Genomic DNA, 15,209 nt, shown 5'->3' on the forward strand with positions numbered 1-15,209 from the left:
TATATTTATAAGAGTTGACGTGACATGCAGAAGAAGTAATTTTTATGACAAATTTGAGGATGATGGAGGCCATGTTGTTATTGTTGTTGTCGATTTCGAATTTTGTACAAGCTTCTACACTGCTCGAAGCGCAACTAAAAGAAATAAAATACGAGAAATATCAAAAACCAAGTACGGAAGGTAGCTATATTTTTATATGAATTATTTTTGTTTGATCTTCTACTGGAGTAATATTTTAATTTTTATATTGTGATTTATCGTTCGCTAATAACAACTTCGTGAAGTTAGTTTAGAATTTTTATCATCACCATTTTCTTCTGTTAGATATTTTTTAAGCGTATAAAAAATACAACAACAAAGTTCAGAGCAACAGCCAAAAGCGGGGAAATAATTATCTTTTGTAGATTTTTTTAATTTTTCTGGCTAGAACTTGGATGAACGTTTGCTTTTATTTTATTGTTGTTGGGTTTTTTTTAATCTAAAAAACAATTTACAAGAACAGTCAAGGTAAAAAAAATTTACAAAATACATAATAAGAACAACAACATAAAGATGCAAACATCGCAATTTCTTATAACAAACTTTTCATTACGAACCGAAACAAAAAAAAAACAATCTCGTGAGCTCATTGACAACATGGCTTCCGCATTCGCAAGTTCGACTCAGTACCTTTTACCTTGTCAGACATGAGGACGGCTGTGACATTCTGAATGTCCTTGGTTGAATATAATAAAAACTTTATTTTCCATAAACCTTTGTTGAAAATGAACAAAAAATGAGTTTGGATGCTTGATTGATTATAAAAAAAAAAAAAAAAATTGATACAAAAGATGTTTTGGTTCTTGTAAGAAAATGCAATCCTCATTTTTTCTTTAATTCGCAGCACGTGTTAAAATTTCTACCATCTTTGTAATTAAGAAAAACAAATCTCTTAATTGAAATATTAATTATTGACAAATTACATGATAATAAAATTTACTGTACGATGGCTTTCCATTGGTTAACCTAATATCGTACTACAATTTCTGATTGTTCTTAACATTTTCAATAATACGACACGCTCTTCATAGTAACGTTGCACAGATTTCGTTCGTCGGACGCTTAAAGTACTTAATACTTACGTAATAATAAAAAATAGTTAGCACTAAAAAAATTATATTAGGAAGAATATATATATTAGGGAGAATTTAGAATTCTTAAAACGAATCGGTTGGACAAGATATTACCTAAACATTACATTTTGAATTTCCTGACTTACTGCTACAAAAATAATTCTATGGTAATATTATCTATGGTATTTTAAGAACAATGGGCATTATTATATTTATCTTCTTTGTCTAACATTCAGTTTTATATTATAATTATCTATCGACCTTAAATTTATTTTATATTAAATCCTATTGTTTCCATTAGACAGTCGCATTCAATAAAGATGGTATAAAAAGGCAACCTCATTCCCATGGCAACCTCGTTCCCAAGGTCATTTTTGCCTTTTTATTAAATTAGTCCGCACCGTAATAACAGCTCAAGGGCAACGAGACCAATGAGACGAGGTTGATAAAAAGCGTTAGCCCACTCATTAACAACTACATGTTTCTTAAAACAAAGTCATTTTGTAAGCCATTTTGAAAGTTCTTGCATTTGATTGGCTTAACCCTATACCGGCGGGAAAAGCATATTACGCCTTTTAGTACGCCTATGAAAAAATTTTTGTTTACAGGAACGCTTTAGTAAACCTGTCGCCATACATTTAAACAACATAGGTTTGTGAAATGACGAAATTTTAACACTTTACGCATGCGCAGAAAAATTTGGTAGTAGCCGTACCTAAGATGAAAAATATTTATGCAAAAAAAAAGAGAGAACACTTGAAATCAGAGAAGGTGCAAATTTATATTAATCAACAGTGAGGAAATTAAAGTTCGAGTAATTAACATTACGACATGTTTCAAATACATCCTCCTTTTACAAAAGCAACCTCTTCCCCAGGGCTATTTTGATTTTTATACATTGATAAGAAACCTGCATTTAGCTACGTTCTTATTTGATCGAATGTGTGTAATAAGAGAAACCAAATTCGTTATATGATTACCATTATTAATTACGATTCGAAGTCCACTTTCGTTCCCAGGGATTTTCTTTTGGCTCATTTTTTATTGATATAAAAAATAGTGATGGAATGCTAAATAAAATCCGGCTTCATGGTGTTTCTATTATCCTCATTTTCTGGCATTGCAAAGCTGTTCTTAAAAGAGTGTAAAATATTAAAAAAAACTCTTTAAATAAAACATTTATACCCAAGACAGTGAAATATAATTATCCTATTTTAAAGAAATTATTAATCAGCGTGTTTATAAAAATATATTTCTGATGAGAGAGTATGTAAAAACGTAATTACTGCTGGTGTAAGCTGAGAGCTATGTTCAATTTTTTGTTGTTATTCGTAATTCTACGCGCTACAAACGGGCTAACAAGGCTGGAAAAACTTTTGAAAGAAGTTTCGTATGAACAGTTTGAACGTCCAAATGATTTAGGTAAATACAATTAAATACAATCTCATTCCCAGTACTTCTTATCTATTTTTATCCGGATAAAAATTAATTGAAAAAGAAACAAAGAAGCTTAGGAAAATGTTTTATGTAAATATTCCGTGTAATTTACTATCTAAGTCAGTGTGGCTGTAAAACCAAAGATATTGGGACAGCGAGAAAGAAAAAGATATTTCGTCTTGACGTCCCAGTATAAAAACAAGAGGCAACGAGCCTTGAAATAGAATTTGTCGGGACATCATTTCTTTTTCAAAAATATACTCCGTTCAACTTTATGGTCGCTTTATGGTACAACAATTTAAATTATAATTTCCTACCTCGACCCTAGGATTTTTTTCACTCACAGGTGCTTTCTCATACATAACAGAGACAACAAGCCCTGGAATAGGTTGCTATGACTTTTTACATAATCTATATTTTATTTTCTTAGGATCAGCAGTTAATATCACAGTACAAGTTTATGTTCATTCACTGGGAAAGATTGACGAGAGTGATTTTGTAAGTACCGTTTTCGTTATATCGTTGTTTACGTCATTGTCGTTGTTGTTGTCACTGTTGCTGTCGTCGTTGTTGTCGTTATACTTGTTTACGCCATCGTCGTTGTTGTTGTCGCTGTTGTTGTCACTGTTGTTGTCGTCGTTGTTGTCGTTATACTTGTTTACGCCATCGTCGTTGTTGTTGTCGCTGTTGTTGTCACTGTTGTTGTCGTCGTTGTTGTCGTTATACTTGTTTACGTCATCGTCGCTGTTGTTGTCACTGTTGTTGTCGTCGTTGTTGTCGTTATACTTGTTTACGTCATCGTCGTTGTTGTTGTCACTGTTGCTGTCGTCGTTGTTGTCGTTATACTTGTTTACGCCATCGTCGTTGTTGTTGTCGCTGTTGTTGTCACTGTTGTGGTCGTCGTTGTTGTCGTTATACTTGTTTACGCCATCGTCGCTGTTGTTGTCACTGTTGTTGTCGTCGTTGTTGTCGTTATACTTGTTTACGCCATCGTCGCTGTTGTTGTCACTGTTGTTGTCGTCGTTGTTGTCGTTATGCTTGTTTACGTCATCGTCGTTGTTGTTGTCGCTGGTGTCTTCGTTGTCGTCGATTTCTTGTTGTTATTTTCGCTGTCTTTCTCTATATGTTATTGATACTGCTGTGATTTGTCGTCGTCGTTGTTATTGCTGCCGGCATCGTTGATTTTGTTATGCGTTCTGTAAAACTTTTTACTTTCAAACTTCTTAGACATTTGAAGTCGGTTTTTATTTACGTCAATGGTGGAATGATCCAAGACTTGCATCAAAGAAATTCCACACGATTCGGACTACTTCTCTTGATAAATTGATATGGACTCCAAACACATCTGTTCTTGATTCTCATCAAACAAAAGAATTTAAGAACGCTATTCGAACTGTTATTGAACCAAATGGTGAAGTGTATGTTGCTCGAAGGTTGGTGTTTTTAATCATCTGAAAAACCCTGGGTTTTTAGTAAACCTTCTTTCCAGGGATTTTTTGGAGAAAATTGTAAATACTTATTTTGTTAACTAACAATTTTATTGGTCATTAACTATTTCGATTTTAGACTCCTGGCCAAAAGTCGATGTGAAATGAATTTAAAGTATTACCCTATGGACCTTCAAGTCTGTCATTTAACATTAGAAAACTGTAAGTATTTTAACCCTGCTATTGCAATTATCGTTCGTTCGTTCGTTCGTTCGTTCGTTCGTTCGTTCGTTCGTTCGTTCGTTCGTATTATTTAAATGTTTAGATGCTTATGCAACTGATGAAATCAACATATCATGGCATCATTTGCCAATTTCAAGAAGACAAGGAATTTTATTGGATGGTTACGATTTGATCGGTATCAACACAGAGACGGAAACATACCAAACAGTAATAGGACGTAAGAAAATCAAGTAAAATTTACGATTGTTTTATATAGGTTACCGCTTTAAGCAATATACAAAAATCTCTGCAAAATTTCTAGATAATTATAGCATAAACAATATTGGATACAAGCAAACTTTGGACTGTGGTTGTGAAAAATTTAAACTCTTTTCATGGGACAGCCCTTATTCCTGATTTTAAACTAAATATTTATTATCACAGGTATTAGGTACAAAAAATTGATTTTAATTTAAACAATTGAGAGCCTACACCGGTAATTTTTTGGCAAGATTTTAATAAACTTGAATTTTTTTTCCACTTTATGCTAAACGACCTTTAGGTAAATTTCTATCGGGTCTAACGAAATTTTCTATCAACTGAAGTATTTGGAAAGTTAAATTTCTTATAAAAAAGACGTGTACTGTAATGATCCAATCAAGCGCCCTAGGCGCTTATTAATTTTTTGGATTTTTTGCATGGGCGCTTAATAGAGTGGGGCGCTTAAAAAATGCTGGGCGCTTAATCGTATCATTACGTTATGTGCATATATATTTTTGTGATGATGGTTGTGTGCTTTAATACTTCCCTATTCTCAATGCCATCGCGTAAGTGCGTTATCTCCAACCTCACAGCAGGGCTTTTTATTGTTTCTCTTTTATACGAATAATACCCGTATTATAACTATCGGCCACATCCGGGTCATTTTACACCAAGCACGAAATATCTAAGCAAATGCGATATAGTTTTATTGATTTTGGCTCGTCAACATCAACAAAACCTACCTACCTACTGCCTGCAGCGAATACACGAGTTGATGCTTTTCGTAACATATTGTGTATTGCAGAAGTATCAGTAGAAAGAAAAATGGCCTCAACTACCACACACAAATTAATATATTTTGCAATTTAATTATCGCGTAAGTCATATAGCACATTACAAAAACATGGACAGTAAGTTTACTTTATTGTCATAAATTTGGATTGAAGGATTGGTGTAAGACAACTTCGATATGAAAAGCTTTAACCTATTAAGGGTGGAATCTTCGTGAGTAGTCAGCTATTTGAACCTATCCAGAACAAGCCGTGTAAATTTATCCTCTTCACTTATCTGTGCTGATCTAAACATGATTTTTTTTCTATTTTTAGACGAGACTGAATCATTCAAGTTACTTCACATGCACTTCTATGTGAAGCGAACTTTTATGTATTTCGTCTACCGTGCATATATCCCATCAGTGCTGTTATCCGTGTTCTCGTTTGCATCATTCTGGATACCCGATACTGCAGTCCCAGCTCGTATTGGAATAATCGTAACTGGCTTTCTAGCAAATGTATTTATCCTGCAAGGTGTCAGTGAGCAGACTGTAAAAGTTTCTTATACCACTCCCATGCAAATTTTTTTGGTGGTCAATATTTCTCTTATTATTTGTGCACTGATTGAATATGTTATTATATTGCAACTACAAAGACGAAAAAAGGTAAGGTCGTGGTTGTTATTTTGATATCGTGTTTGTGTCTAAAAGCAAAAAATATCTAGGAATGAGGGTGAAACAAAATGGAAGCCAAGCTTCGATCTAATTCTTTCACGGTAGCCTCGTATAAAGGGGAACGAAAAATTATTTTGTTTTTATGGCCCAGTTTCAAGCGTGTGGGAAAAATAGGACCAATTTAGTGCTTATTCTCCTATTATGATAACTTTGATTTGACCTATTTTTATTTCTCCTAGGGTACGCTAGAATTTTGTCTAAGATATACCTTTTGCCTTCTTTCATCCTTAGCACTTTAATGTCAACAATAAATAAAGTCGGAAACTTGTAGAGCAATAAAATATTAGATCTCATAATTCATTTCTTTTAAGGACAAAGTCGATACAAGCAAAGACCCTTCAGACTTGAACACTCATGTAAGCTATGGGAGTTTTCTTATGCTTGAACAAAAAAGAAAAAAGAAAACAAACGGATTTCTCCGCCAAAATGCCGTTTTTAAAAACGACTACGCACCGGCGGAAAGCGATTATTTACCATTACATGATGACGTCACGAGTAAACAAACGAAAACAAAACAACCAACACGACCTGATGTACACAAACTTGATCGCGTCACTCAGATTCTTTTGCCCATTTTGTATCTGATATTCTTGACATGTTATTTTGGTTACTATAGAAACGTAGAACGCGAAAATGTAAACATGGTTGCCTTTAAATCTTGAAAGACGTACTGGATGCAGTAGTCAACCGTGTGAAGTTAAAACGAAAATAATAAATGTAATCGGGTGATTAACAACAAGAAACTTTGGGTGAATACAAGTCACAGAAGTTGCAAGAAAGAAAAAAAGTGGATACTCCGAAACATGAGTGTGGTCTAATATATTTGCCCCTATGAGAGGACTGAGACGCAAGTTTTATTTTTTTAAAAAAATTAGTTAGAAAAAAATCTTTTGTTTTTGTTGGAACCATGGTGTGTTGCGTAATGCTTTGTCGGCTACAGTCTAAAAGAACATTTACGCAGTTACCCTTTTTAAGGTGTGATGAGAAAAAATTAAAGTTTTTCACGTTTCGAATTTGGGAGAACCAACACCGCAAATCGTCATTAGAATCTACTATTGGGGGCCAAAAAATTTTTGCATTCTAGCAACATTAAGTAAACTTTTTGTACAATTTAAGTTCAGAATTTGTCATCTTAAAATATTATTAAATATTTATTTATTAAGGATTTGTTATAGGAACTGTAGCTAATCAGTAGAGGTTTTTACGTATCAAATCTAGGTTTAAGAGTATTTTTTTTCAAAAAAAGCAAAAGTGCAAAATTTTCTTCCCCTAAAATATATCATTTTGCTGTATATTCAAAAGTAACTTGAATTGACTACTACATTACAACTTCTTTAACTTGGGGACAACAAAATGAAATCCAAACAGATAAAATAAAATCTATGTTCAAAATATTTATTACATCAAAGGTTGTCTTATAACACGAAAAATTCTCTACTTTTTACGTTTTAGTGATGTATTCCCATCCAACAAAACTTGTTGAGAACTTGTTTGAAATAACCGCTACACACTTTGTTTGTAAGAATTCTAAGAATAATACTGAGGCCTACTGAGGCACCAAATTTTGTGTGTGCAAAATTGGGATTTAGTCTGAAATTTATTTATACAACATTTCCCTAGGAAAAACTTATAGTGTAGAAGTAATCAAATTGTCTCTTCTCACTTCTTCAATTATGACCTTGACGTCATTACATTTTTTAATAATTTAAAGAAGGGGAATTCAATTTGCTAAGAATCCTAAGGCTCAAAACAAAACAAAATATGAGGCTTATTTTATGGTGCCACTACAAAAAATTCTAAGACTAACAAAATTTAAATAACGCAAATTTTATTACAATTTTCTACGAAAGATTCTTCCTATGAAAATATTTCTGCAAAAAAAGAATTTTTAGATGTTGCAACAACTTTTCCATCGGATTTCAAACGATTTGACTTCCACTAAAGTTTTTTCTGAACAAGATGACAATTATTTGACAACTTAGCACCTAGATCTCTGAGTATCTTTCATCAAGTAAAACAATAAATTAAATAAAAAATTAACTTTTAAAAGGAGTTATTTTGCAATGCTTTTCATGAAGAAAATCAAATCAAAAGAACGGTATTGTAAAACACGTTCAATATTTATAATAAATAGTCAGCCATTATAAACCAAACATTTCTTCATTTTTGCGTTCTCCGGCAACATTAGTCAATTGCCTCGCTGGTTCAGTCGGAGACGTGGACACGCGTTGCGATCCAACACGAGCTCGCTCGGATAAGAATCGATCGAATTCTGAGCTGCTCATCGAGTTCGCATTATCGCTCGTCTGCACGGTGTACTTTGGGGCGTTCTCTTTCATGGCGGCTTCTCTTGCGGCTCTCTCATCGGCTTCCATTTTATCCTAATCAAAAAACAGATGTGATAAAATGTTTCACATACAAACTAGTCGACAAAATCCACAGGTTCACCCGTTTTACATATTTCGGTTCTCGGATTATTACTTGCCGCTAATTCGCTACTATGGTACCATTTTGCGCATAGACAGAAACAAAATATTACTATACAGACAAGTAAATATAGAGACAAGTAAAATCTAACTCGGAGCTGGCTGTTTTTATTTTTCGAGCCATTTTTAAGCCTAACTTGATAGTTTGTATCCAAAAAAAATATTCTTACCAAATCCATACCATGCAGCCATTTTTCCACATCTTCAATACTAGAAAAAAGAAAGCAAACGTTACCTGAAATATAAGCCCTAACTATATTATAATGCCCGTATACGTCTGTCTGTCTGTCTGTCACGCAAAATGGTAGCTTAGCTGGGACGGGCGAACCCGTGGATTTTCCACTGGCTAACGACTAGTTTTCTTAATTAGTGAGTAAGTAAAAACACAGACAATGCGTAAATTTTTCAACTAATTTCTGGTTTTCATTTTTTTAGTAGACACAAGCCTATAAAACTCAAAATCCCATAATAGTTAAAGGTTTTTTATGCTTATAAATATTCGATTTTTTGTGTTTATTAATTTTAAATGATGTTGTTATAAAAATCGAGAATTTAATAAATTTTTTTTTACGTTTATTTGTTTATTACCTATTTTATGCTTGATTTGCGATTCTGTTTAAATGCTTTCAAAATATATATAAGTAAACAGGTTGGAAAAATTTAGTCGACTAAAATTTTCTGCAAAGTAACACTAAAATTGCCCACTAAACATCTTACTGACCTATATTTTAGCTGGCTGTTTTATTGTGAATGGGACTATTCTTAAATAGACTGAGTTTCTGAAATCGATGTATATGAGCAAGAAATAAATAAAAAAGAATTTGCGAGGGAATGTAGGATATTAATACACAACAGTTGAGGAAAAGAATGCAATAAAACTTACTCGTCTTCAAGCTTGACCTCCTAAAAAAAAGGTTAACAATTAGGATACCTAATTGGACAAATGTTGGACAAAAAAATGTCGGACAAAATTATTCGTCGGATAACTTTAAAATTTCGTCACTTTTATTCGGAATTTTTTTGTTTAGTAACACACAAAACAGAAACATTTCAATTATGCAAATTTATGACTTAAAAACATAAACATTACGTCATAATTTTGTTCGTTTTTCGAATGAGCAATTTTTAATTTTCTAACTAATTATAAAAGTTGTTACGTATTATTACCTTGTTTATTCGCTAAAATTTAATAAACTCTATTCTCAGAAAGCACACAAAAGCTCAACTATTAAAGAAACATACTTTTCCGTCAGTGTTGTCTGCTACAGTTGCAGGAGGGGGATTCGGGTAGGGTCCTCTTGCACTCATCACCCCCGCTATACTCCCTTCATTGGGCACTCCTTCTCTGTTGTCGTCATACGTTGAACCAGCTTCACGACTAGCTGCAAATGTCGTACCACGTGACTGAGCAAACATGTCGAATTCATCGTCGGCGTCATTTCTAGTCGGTTGGTCGCTTGACAGATCACCAAAATCAATCAAAGCACTGGGACCTCTAGATGTTAAAAAATAATGTTATTATAAAGCTTTTATTGACGAATCTGCCAAACATGTTTCCAGGATACAATATAGGGAGGGGTTATAAAGTAGAGGTTTTTACAAATGGATTTGCATGGTACTTTTTTAATAAAAAACGTACTATTTGGGTTCAACCTGGATGTTTCTTAATTTTAAAGGAAATTTTCTACAACTTATGGAGTCAGACCTCTGTTTTAAACTGTTAAGATTATTTCGTAGCAAGATTCCTATCAACCTATTGTTTTTTTTTTAATTTTCTAAATAAGTTGCGAGTTCGCAGTTTAAGTACCTCTAATCCCAGCCTATAGTTAACATTGTGTTTCTTACAACAAAACGTGTTGCAGAAAACCTTCCAGATTCAACGAATACTGTTTCGATTTTTTTCGAGGCCCTGCGTATGCAACATCGGGATTAACAGACTTTTCACGGACTTAATTAGAATTTTGATGCTCCTCAAATTTGAGTATAAATTGACCAAAAAAATTATGTCTAAAATATTTTAGTTACACATACCGGAATCAATCAATCAACACAATCGCGGAGAAAATAATTTTTGGACCAAGCCAATTTTAGGACCACCTCTACTGACCGTATCTACGACATAGCCAATATACTTAATATCCATTACATTAGAGATGGTACTGTTTTCAGAATTCCGATTGGTTGTTGGAAAAAATGTTAATCTGTAAACGCTTAGAAGATGACTTTATTTTAATTTCCATCGAGCTTGTTAAAGTACCTCAATTCCTACTAATGTCTAGTGACATAAGGATTTTCTCAAAATCTTAGAAGACCGCCAGCCATACTCTGGGACCTAAATCTAACTTGAATCTAACGTGAAATACTTAAATGTTGTTGCATTTACAACTTATTGCTGCGTAGTGGTCAGATGTTGTTTGTTTTGTAATACTAGAAAAAGTTGAAATTGCTATTTTCATTAATGCGTTGTCCAGGGTTGCAGCCTAGTAAAATAAATTAAACATTAATTCTAGTGAATATATAAACATACTATTTTTTTCTTTTAATTCCCGATAACAACTTAACAAACGAAACTTTCCTTTTTTTAATGTAAATTTTTCACTAGTTTAGTATTTAATTTGGTGTTAAACTCACAAAATCTTCTGGACCTAAGCTGTTTAACATGCCACACAATACAAAATATACGTACTTGTCTTCAAGTTTAATGTCTGAATCGTCAACAGCATCCTTAAGAAACGAATTTCATTTGAATACGTTGGGTGGATTGGATAGATAGCCTTACAAATAATACAAATAAATAAAATTCATAATTACCAGGATTTTTAACATTTCTATATAAACTCGACTCAAAACAAAAATCTTATAAACACTTTTAGGCTCAGATTAACAAAAAAAAACAAAGGCACATATCAAACGTTATTGTGAGGCGGATTCTTGCTGCAGTGTGTAACAAAAAAAAAAGAAAATGTCCCAATTATATTGATGTTTAGAGTGTTTAATTTCAATATTCAATTTGTACTTTAACGTTTAAGGTAATTTTTTCTAAAATAAAAATTCTAATAATGCATATTTTGAGCCTGAAAATAAATTGGACCAAGTATGTTTCAGCCTGCTTTCAATTTCTTTTTAAGCCTTCACTGTGTTTATAAGGGCATTACTGGACAAAAACTACATAACCGTTCTAGATGTGTTTGAGCATCTATCAACAAGATGTTTTCATAATGTAAATTTAAAGTGCCACTAACCTCGCGTGAGACCTCACCAGTCACTGCTTTACGATTGCGTTCATATCTGTCATATCTGATAAAGATGTTGTTCAAATCATCATTTACTTTAAGCAACACACCTGTTATAAAAACATGAAAAAAATAATGATAGGTTTGAAACATCTGTCCACTGTGTTTTATATTTCACAGAATAATGCCAGAAATGATGTCATAACATCATTTCACCATATCCAAAATAGCAAATCACAAATGAGTACCTGTCACTTCTTCGTTTGCAATCCGATCCACCAAAACCACAACACGCTTTTGCATCTCACGGCAAGTTTTGTTGAGTGCCTGAAAATTTTTTAAAACTTTTATACATCACAAAAAAAAAATTCATACTTGTTTTTTCCAGGGCATCGTGTCTGAAGTAGTTTATTATGTAAGAAAAATTCCCTTGAAACAAAGTTGTTAATTTTTAATAGACTATACCACTAAAAGTTGGTAATCGTTCGGCTCTTCCTGGCCTGGTTTCAATTCTGACAACATTTCTGACAAGACTCGTACATTTCCCTCTACAATATCCAACTCGCTTCTCATTTTTGCCATTTGTTCAGGTGTTGGATTAATTGGTCCTGATGGTTGATGTGGAGGTGGTTGTCCCCTCACAGTAGCACTACGCATAGGCGGAGGAGCGAAAGTCTAAAACGTGTAACAAATTTTTCAATAGGAATTAAAAAAAAAAATGTTACTTAACTAGTAGCAATATTTTGTTAATAAGCATTTTAAATATATTGACTTACCCTTGCCCTTGTTCCATTAATTTGTGGTTCAGGACCTGCTAGCTCAGACTAAAAAACAAGTCATCATCATTTATGCTGCTTAATTAAAGGAAAAAATTGTTTACGGAATTTCAGTTTGCAAGAAGACCTCGAGAATTGTGGGAAATGTGAAATAAAATGGTTGGATATAAAAGCATTTTCCTTAAGATTGCAGAATTTAAGATTTTAAGCAAAATTGAATAATTAATGTGCAGGTTTATTTACAAATGACTGTCTAAAATGAATTTAATAAAAAATTGATAGGAACTTGTCCTCGTTTAACAGGTCCTGCAAAAGAGTGATTGTGAAGCATTGCTAGTTGATGAAGTTGGTAAGCAACGACGTGTTCAAACTACCCATGTTGAATATTTCATCTTAATTTTTACTTACCCTATTAGGTGTAAATATCGGTGACAAAGTATCTAAATCCTGAGCAGGAAATTCGTGACCTGAAAAGTAGAAAGTTGGATAATAAACAATTTAGGCCTGGAAACCTAAAAAATAATTCACTCTCTCCCTGGGGCATTTAATTAGTAAGGGTGTTTCTTTAAATTTTTATTGTTACACTCATTGACGAAAAATCCATAACAGTACGCTTTTCTGTTGAAATTGAGGTTACTGGCAGAAGTAACTGGCTTATTTATTTTTACTTCCATAGGGTGCTTATTTGGGACATTTTTGAACACTTCTACATACAGCACTTAATATTGATGCCAAATTGGTCATTCACACTAAACTAATGACAACATAAATTTTCAATTTTGATAAATTCCGGTAGCATAATTTTGACAGGCGAAACTTCAATTTTTCAACTTGCAGTTTGTAGCACATAATAGTTTCATTGGAGGGCAAAACACAAGAATATAATCACATTCCAATTCATTAACATCAAAACTATTTTTTTTCTTCAATAATGCTATTCTTTTTTTAAGATTTTTTGAAACAATCTACGACCGTGCCATGTAAATTTTATCAGTTGTGGTGAATCGAATTTAACGTCAATGTAGAACAAACGGTGTTTTAGATTTTCTTTACCTTGAGCTTTTAAATTATCATAACAAACTTTAATTTGTTGTAGTTCTGGTGCGTTCCTAAATGCATCTGACCAAGATTGGATAAGTGACAACACTCTTTCATTAACAACTTGTGGCATATTACTAGGCTGACCCTAAAAAATAAAAACAATTTTATAATTAACTAATTCTAAAATGGAAATATTAAAATGTTAATTTTTTTTTAAAACTTACCTTTTGTCCTAAAATTTTTGTGAAGTCATTCAAAAATTCTTTGGAAGCCACTAATTTGTGGAACCTTGGACCACAGTTCTTTACACAAGCTTCGCTTACCTATGCAATTAAAAATAAACATAAAACAATTACAATCAGTATGTTAAAGGAAAAAAATAAGTTAAATTATGCCAGAGCAGGTATAAGCAATGTATAGCAAAATTAATCGCAAATGGAAATGTGTGACTTAAAATTAATTAATGCAATTAAATTTGTCCCAATACATTAATTGGAAACATGTGGAAAGAAATATTTATAACTTTTCAAAAAACAAATTACATATGTATGAAAGATGAGCATCATCATCATCATTCTCGGCTTAACGTCCGTTTTCCATGCTAGCATGGGTTGGACGGGGTATATTAATGACCCTCTTCCAATCTGATCTAGACTGTGTTAGATCTAAACTCAACTTCCTCTCTATCAAGTCTGTCCTTATAACCTCCTGCCAAGTCTTTCTCAGTCTGCCTCTGGGCTATGCCCCAGGAACTATCAAGTCTCTACACTTTCTTACCCAATTATCCTCCTCCATTCTTTCCAAGTGCCCCAGCCAATTCAATCTTCTTATCTGGATAACATCTTTAATTCTACGGATACTTAGCCTGCTTCTTAGCTCATCTGAACTCTTTCTGTCTCTCAGACTGGCATTACACATCCACCTAACCATTCTCATATCATTCCTTTCTAAACGGTCAAGATCTTCCTGCTTCATTGCCCATGTCTCACTACCGTACAACATAACACTTCTTACACAGGCCTCATACAACCTACCTTTTACCTCAATTGACAGGACTCTGCTAGTCAACAAAGGAAGTAACTCTCTGAACTTTTTCCAAGCAGAACCGATCCTGCAAGTAACACTTCTTCCAGCACCCCCTTCACTGCCCAACATATCACCTAAGTAACAGAAGTTCTCAACTATCTCTAACGAGCCACTGTTGTACATCATTAAAGCTGGAAATACTTCATTCTCTATAATCTCACCTTTGCAACGCTTGCATACAAACTGAATGTCAGCTCTTAACCTTCCACAAATACTACTGCACTTCTTATGTACCCAATGCTTGCAAGCCTGACAAAAAATTGAGTTACTACCAACCCTTTCCTACAAACTCTACAAGGCCACTTTCCAACTACAAGGTCACACTTGGCTGCAATGATACTAATCATGACTTTAGACTTTGCTGTGTTTACCCTTTCTCTTCTAGTCCTTTCTTCCACTTCTCAAACTTTTCAACTAATTCTTCCATCGACTCTGCTATGAGAATCAAATCATCTGCATACAATAACTCCCATGGACCACCTGTTCTGAACTCCATCGACAGCGCTTCTAAGACTAGAATAAACAACAAAGGACTAAGTACAGAACCCTGATGTACACCAACATTTACACTAAATTCATCACTAAGTGAATCGTTAATCCTGACACGACTTCTAGCATTGC

At 33.4% G+C, this 15,209-nt stretch overlaps 2 protein-coding genes across 4 annotated transcripts in view; one reads left to right on the plus strand and one right to left on the minus strand.

Moving 5' to 3' along the window:
• LOC130648925 (glycine receptor subunit alpha-3-like) lies at positions 1-7,851 on the plus strand. 3 transcript variants are annotated; one of them, XM_057455056.1, is made up of 7 exons: positions 1-171; positions 2,980-3,047; positions 3,777-3,982; positions 4,116-4,198; positions 4,302-4,436; positions 5,566-5,897; positions 6,278-7,851. In XM_057455056.1, exons 1-7 carry the CDS (start codon positions 45-47, stop codon positions 6,626-6,628), a joined length of 1,302 nt encoding a protein of 433 aa, XP_057311039.1. In that variant the 5' UTR covers positions 1-44; the 3' UTR covers positions 6,629-7,851. The 3 variants fall into 3 exon arrangements, with proteins under 3 accessions (XP_057311039.1, XP_057311038.1, XP_057311040.1); XM_057455055.1 differs by having other exon boundaries at positions 2-180; XM_057455057.1 differs by lacking the exon at positions 1-171 and adding an exon at positions 2,159-2,534.
• The window catches only part of LOC130648921 (TOM1-like protein 2), a 22,625-nt gene continuing 14,751 nt past the window's right edge, over positions 7,336-15,209 (minus strand). Inside the window, exons 4-15 of the mRNA XM_057455050.1 lie at positions 13,727-13,825; positions 13,515-13,647; positions 12,870-12,928; positions 12,462-12,509; positions 12,151-12,360; positions 11,934-12,012; positions 11,695-11,795; positions 11,139-11,176; positions 9,695-9,947; positions 9,336-9,355; positions 8,623-8,662; positions 7,336-8,347 (exon numbers count right to left, since the gene is read on the minus strand). Coding sequence (XP_057311033.1) covers positions 8,108-8,347; positions 8,623-8,662; positions 9,336-9,355; positions 9,695-9,947; positions 11,139-11,176; positions 11,695-11,795; positions 11,934-12,012; positions 12,151-12,360; positions 12,462-12,509; positions 12,870-12,928; positions 13,515-13,647; positions 13,727-13,825 — 1,320 coding nt within the window. The 3' untranslated portion in view covers positions 7,336-8,107. The remainder of the gene's footprint in view (positions 8,348-8,622; positions 8,663-9,335; positions 9,356-9,694; positions 9,948-11,138; positions 11,177-11,694; positions 11,796-11,933; positions 12,013-12,150; positions 12,361-12,461; positions 12,510-12,869; positions 12,929-13,514; positions 13,648-13,726; positions 13,826-15,209) is intronic.

The sequence above is a fragment of the Hydractinia symbiolongicarpus genome, chromosome 7, assembly GCF_029227915.1.
Source record: "Hydractinia symbiolongicarpus strain clone_291-10 chromosome 7, HSymV2.1, whole genome shotgun sequence".
Classification (NCBI taxonomy): domain Eukaryota; kingdom Metazoa; phylum Cnidaria; class Hydrozoa; order Anthoathecata; family Hydractiniidae; genus Hydractinia; species Hydractinia symbiolongicarpus.

Excerpts from the sequence above, each read along its gene's own strand:
- LOC130648925 (XM_057455055.1), top strand. The coding sequence starts at position 45 with ATGACAAATTTGAGGATGATGGAGGCCATGTTGTTATTGTTGTTGTCG. Across the intron at positions 181-2,979 it reads TCAAAAACCAAGTACGGAAG|GATCAGCAGTTAATATCACA; the intron begins GTAGCTATATTT and ends TTATTTTCTTAG. Across the intron at positions 4,199-4,301 it reads TCATTTAACATTAGAAAACT|ATGCTTATGCAACTGATGAA; the intron begins GTAAGTATTTTA and ends TTAAATGTTTAG.